Here is a 6,308-nt window from a genome sequence, read left to right as displayed (position 1 = left end):
ATTTCAAAATGTATTTACTGCTTCCATGAGTGAGAAAGACAGACAAGAGACAGAGACAGCACCCCCAATAGAATCAGTCTGTAAGCTGTGATCCACCCCCAGCTTCAGCCAGTTCTGGTATTCCCAGGGAGGTCTCCAGATGCAAACTAGCAACCTTCTCATATGGGCCTGCCTCACAGAGCCCCACGTTTTACCACTGCACCATTATCTGTAGCCCTTAAAGTTTTCTAATTCCTACTGTTTAGTAATAAATCTACACAGAATTGGGCCAGCTCAGTGGTATAGCAGTAATGTGTTGCTCAAGCAATGCTGGATGCATATGGAAGATTGCAGGTTCAGTTCCCCAGTTGACCTGTAAACACAGGATGTCCACACAATCCTTTCTGGCTGGGAAGGCTGGGGTGGGGACCACAGTATGGGACCCTGTTGACTGTGATTACCTTTCTCTCTCTGTCTCTCACACTCATGAAAATAAAACTTTTAATAAATAAATCTGGGACCAGTAGGTGGCATAATGGTTACATCGCTGGACTCCCACATAGTCAGTCTGTAAGTGGGGTGGTTTGAGTCTGGGAACCAGGAACCAGTGGCTTAAAACTCACACCGGACGTATGTGCACAAAATCCCTAGAGGAGAATAGAGAAGGGATTGCAGTGTGACCATTCTCCCCAGGGTGGGGTGAGGTAATTTCTCACTTTCTGTCTCTGTCTCTCTAGTGAACACATGCATCCTATAGCAAAAATATCTCTAAATTAAATAAATAAATAGAAGAGAATTTCATACAAAGCTTTCTTTTTTTGGAGAGAGATTTTTGCCATAGGGCACACACATTCTTCTGAGAGATAAAGAAAGACAGAAAGCAACAAATCACCCCTCAGGGGGAATGACCCTACCACAATCCCTTCTCCATTCTCCTCTCAAGATTTTGGGTATGCACACACACATGCCCAGCATGAGTTTTTAGCCTCTAAGTCCAGGACTCAAACCACAGTCTACTGTGGGAGTCCAGTGACACAACCATTACACCATCTGCTGATCCCATACAAAATGTTTTTTCTTATGTGGAAATTAACCTAAAAATATACTCTGCTTATGTTTAAGACCTTATGCTTTTTATCAGTTGAGGAGTTCAGCTTAATAATCCTCTAAGATCTAAAATAATAGGAAAAATACTAAAAGTAGAAAATGGAAATAAAACGTCAAATTATTTCAAACTCGCCCTATGGTGCAGCAGTTAAGCACTGTGCATTCATTACAAGCCAGATCCTGGGGGCCAGCAGGTGGCATGGTGGTTAAGGTGCTGGATTCTCACATGGCTGACTGCAGTTTGAGTTGCAGACCTGGTGGCTTGAAAATGATGCCAGGATTTGAATGCATGCCCATAATCCCAGGAAAGGAATGGAGAAGGGTTTACAGTGCAACTATCACCCCAGTGAGTGATTTATCACTTTCCGTGCCTCTTACCTCTGTCTCTCCCTGGTGAGTGCATATGCCCTATGGCAAAAAAAAAAAAAAAAAAAGCCAGACCCTGGGCCAGTCACTACACAGTTAGTTGGTGGTTAAGGCAGGAGGATCCCACATGGCCAACTACACAGTAGAAGTATGCATGTATACCAGAAGTCCTGAAAAAATGGGAAATGGAGGAAAAGGTATTATGGGATGGCTATTCCCATGGGAGGAGATTTCTCACTTTCCCTCTGACGGTCTCTCTCCAGGTGATCACATGTGCCCTCTCGCAAAATTAAAAAAAAAAAAAAAAAAGGCCAGATCTCACATGACTGACCACACTTCCAATCCAGGTCCCGGTGAATTAAGAAACATCCTGGGCACAGCATACCTGAAATCTCTATTGGAAGGAAAAAGAATTACAGGGTGACCACATCCCACTGGGGGATGCTTTTTCTTTCTCTCTTGCGAGCGTACTTGTCCTCTGACAATTTTTTTTAAAAAGTCAAAATGGTTCTTGCAACTATAAAATGCTTTTGAAGGACAAGCAGTTGGCGTAATGGCTGTTGTGGGACTCCCGTGTAGTCGACTGTGGTTCGAATCCTGGACTTGGTGGCTTAAACTCATGCTGGGCACGTGTGCATGTGTGCCCAAGATCCTGAGAGGAGGGACCAGCAGTTAGCGTAATGGTTATGTCGCTGGACTCCCACGTAGTCGACCGTGGTTTGCCCAGTGGCGCCCCTCAGGTGCAAGTGCGTGCGTGTCCAAGATCCAAAGAGGAGAATGGAGGAGAAGGGATTGAGGCGTGGCCATCCCCCCTGTGGGGTGATCTCTCGCTTTCTGTCTCTGTCTGTTTCAAAAAACACCCACACAAAAAAAAAAAAAAAAAAAAAAAAAAAAAACTCTCAAAAAACAAAACAAAACAAAAAAGATCCTGAGAGGAGACTGAAGGAGAAGGGATTGTGGCATGGCGATCCTCCCTGGGGGGTGATTTCTTGCTTTCTGTCTCCCTTTCTCTCTCTGTCTTCTGGTGAGCACACACACCATATAGCAAAAACCTCTCAAAAAAATTAAAACTTAAAATGCTTTTCGAAAGAAAATATTAAGCTCTACCTTTTTGTGTGTGCTGGCTATTGCTTTGCAAAGAAAGAAAGCTCTGTACAAATCCCCAGAGATGAGTCATAAAGTAATAAGACTGATTTCATATGTGGGGGGAGGAAGAGGAAGGCATAGACCCAAGACCAAAAAGATATTCCATACCATGGACTGTGAGTACATATTTTGACTGTAATCAACAATGCATGAAAGAGCTGGCCAACAGCTTTCCTAACTAAAGTTGTAATGTAAACCATGAATCAATCAATAACTTCTGTTGAGTAAAAATCTAAATTTTGTGTCTATTTATTTATTTATTTGGAGAGGTATTTGCTATAGGGCACATGCTGCACTCACCAGAGAGACAGAGACAGAAAGTATGAAATAACCCCCCCTTCCCCAGGGGAAGGCCATGCCACAATCCCTTCTCCTCCATTCTCCTCTCGGGATCTTGGGCACACACACATATGTGCCTGGCATGAGTTTAAGCTGCCAGGTCCGGGATTCAAACTGCAGTCGACTACATGGGAGTTCAGCGACATAGCCATTACCACAACTGCTGGTCCCTAAATTTTGTGTTTAAATGAAGTCTTTAATTCAAGCAAGAGGTTTTTTTTTTTTTTTTTCTTAAGAGAGAGATTTTTGCCATAGAGTATGTGCGCTCACAGGAGAGACAAAGAAATCACCCCTCAAGTGGGGATGGCCACACCACAATCCCTTTTCCTCTATCCTCCTCTCAGGATTTTGGGCACTCATGCACATGAACCCAGCTTGAGTTTCAAGCCGCCAGGTCCAGGACACAAACCATGGTCAACTACGTGGGAATCTAGCACCTTAACCACTATGCTACCTATTGGTCACTCAAGCAAGACTTTTAAATGTTAAAAAGAGCTTATGAGGATTCTTCAAAAAGTTCACAGAACAAAAATCCACAGCAAGTGCGTACTGTGGAAAAAACATGCAAGCATTTCAAAAATGTTTTGCAATAAGACAAACCTGTACTATAATTCCATTTTCCAGAAAGTTTTGAAGTACCCTCTTATAAGTAAGAAGTAATATCATATTACGTAAGGGTTTTAACACAGGACTGGGAAAATATCTATGACAATACTTAAATTGTTGCCTAATTACCCCCAAAACTGACAAAAACATGGAATAGGTCAAAGACTTGGGTCATTCAAATAGCTGATCAATGGAGAGAAAGAAGGTTGAAAATTAAACATAGATAAGTGTTTTCATTCTCAACAACAATGTGAACACAGGACCGGCCCCCTGAAGCCTAGTGGTTAAGGGAGCCAGATCTCATATTGCAGACCATGGTTCAAACTCCAGCCCCAAAGGCTTGAAAAATACACAGGTAGATAGATGCACATGTATGCTCAAAACCCTGATGGAGAAATGGAAGAGAAGGGATATGTGACATGATCATGACTCATTGGAGGGTGCTTTCACCCTCTCCCTCCATGTCTCTCCGGCAAGTGCACATGCCCTCCAGCAAACAAACAAACTAAATAAATAATAGTTTGAAAAGTGAACATAAACAAGTTTCTACAAAGATGAACTATGGAACTCATTCGTAAAATAGCAAAGACTGGCCATTTACTCTAATCTTTGATAAAGCTAGGAGAAATCCTTAAAGGAAAATAGTAGTAACTCATAGGAAATATAAGCCCAGCATGAAACCAGAAACATTCTAAAGTAATGAGAATGAAACATTCATTGATCAAAGAAAATGTGAATAATAAAGTTCATGTGTAAAGATTGCAATTATTTTGCTTCATCCCACAATGTCAATATTATGACACATTTCTGATTGGATGACAGGAAGAGTAACTGTGGCTCAAAAGTGGCTTCTTCAATCTGGCTCCATATGTGCTTTCTGGGAAGCAATTGTTGACCCCATCTTATTTATAAGATATAGCTCCAAATGACTGATGACTCCCCTCAAATCAATCTAATTCCAGAGAGGATATTCGCCATGAGTAAGTACAGTCAAAAAAGTATCCCAAGTCCCAACAGCAATTCATAAAAGGACTTTAACAACAACGACAAACCTATAAAATAAGTAGATAGCTTTCAAGGTGACTAGTTTCAAAAAGATAATATTTACTCTGATGTAAAGTATTAATGAATATTTTATAAAAATCTCCCCATAACCAAATGAAATAGATAAGTAAATATAGTCTGCAGGATTGAAAAGAAAATACAGAAAAACCTACAGTTACCATTTTTTCAAAAATTCATAACTTAAATATACTTACACAGTAGCTCTTCAGTCTGATAAAATCTACAGTCATAGGAATGGATCTATCACTATTTCTATTCAGTGCTTTGATGTAATCCAGCAGGTCAGCAAAGAATTTATAGCCCCCCTTCAGCACACAGAGGGCTACGATGTGATGGCCTCCCATCTCCTTCATCACATCCCGAGCAAGCCGTTCAGTCCTACATAAATAAAATCAGAAATTTAATAGAAAGTTTAATTCATTTAAACTTCATATCAAGGGACTCTTAAGCATTAAGCTGCTACAAAACACATCCTTTGCCCTTGTGTCATAAAGCAAAATTAAACTGTAATACCTTAAAAATCAGGCACATTATAACATCACAAATTTTTTAAATGAAAACAAAAACAAGATGCTATTTTCACTAATAAGTGCTATTTTACAATTTCATTGGCGAATTCTGATGAAATTCCTTGATTTGGTTAATATATAACATTAGAACTGACTGTCAGTAAGGGGTATTCTCATACACCACTGGAAGTATTGAGTTATTCAACTTTTTAGAGGTTAATTTGACAGTACCAAAACATTCAAAACACCTTCCCCTTGTCTCTGAATTTTCACTTGTATAAAACTGAACAAGCACCAAATATGTGCAAAAGGATGTTTCCTCAAGTATAGTCTAAATGACAGAGATCTTGAGTATCCATCAATAGTGGACTGATTAAGTCACCTGTGGTACATTCATAAAATGAAATGCTATGTAATCTTTAAAATATATGGCATAACTCCAGATATAAAATAACAACCAGTAGGGACCAGCAGTTAGCATAATGGCTATGTCGCTGGACTCCCACGTAGTCGACCCCGGTTCAAGTCGGATCCAGTGGCTTAAATTCACACCGGGGGCATGCGTGCGTGCCCAGGATCCTGAGAGGAGAATGGAGGAGAAGGGATTGTGGCATGGCCATCCCCCCTGGGGGGTGATTTCTCGCTTTCTTTCTCTCTGTCTCTTTCTGGCGAGCGCACGTGCCTATAGCAAAAAACCTCTCCAAGAAAAGAAAAAAAAATCCAATAAATTTTAGAATTATGTGATAGTACATATCCATGTGTTAAAATATTTATGTATATATGCATATTTGTGTAGCCTATGTGCATAGCCAGAGTCTAGGGTAGGAATGTGTAGAGAAGGCTTCAAGAAAAAATCATGACTTATACATGGTGATTAGCAAGGCCTCCCTCTTTTTTTTTTTTTTTAATAAAGAGGACTTTAAAAATAGAAAGCATCGGGGAACCAGCAGTTAGCGTAATGGCTATGTCGCTGGACTCCCATGTAGTCAACCGCGGTTCGTGTCCTAGACCCGGTGGCTTAAAACTCATGCCGGGCGCGTGTGCGTGCGTGCCCAAGATCCCTAGAGGAGAATGGAGGAGAAGGGACTGCGGCGTGACCATCCCCCCTGGGGGGTGATTTCTCACTTTCTGTCTCTATGTCTCTCTCTGTCTGTCTGGCGAGCACACGCGCCCTACAGTGAAAATCTCTCC

The 6,308-nt window shown here is 41.1% G+C and overlaps 1 protein-coding gene across 1 annotated transcript in view; it reads right to left on the bottom strand.

The window, feature by feature from the left end:
• The window catches only part of HPRT1 (hypoxanthine phosphoribosyltransferase 1), a 35,324-nt gene that overhangs the window by 28,224 nt on the left and 792 nt on the right, over positions 1-6,308 (bottom strand). The window contains exon 3 of the mRNA XM_027769449.1: positions 4,803-4,986. Coding sequence (XP_027625250.1) covers positions 4,803-4,986 — 184 coding nt within the window. The remainder of the gene's footprint in view (positions 1-4,802; positions 4,987-6,308) is intronic.

This window comes from Tupaia chinensis, unplaced genomic scaffold (genome assembly GCF_000334495.1).
Source record: "Tupaia chinensis unplaced genomic scaffold, TupChi_1.0 Scaffold149560_1, whole genome shotgun sequence".
Taxonomy (NCBI): Eukaryota; Metazoa; Chordata; class Mammalia; order Scandentia; family Tupaiidae; genus Tupaia; species Tupaia belangeri.
Note: the sequence above shows the minus strand (reverse complement) of the source record. Positions and strands in the feature narration are given on the sequence as shown.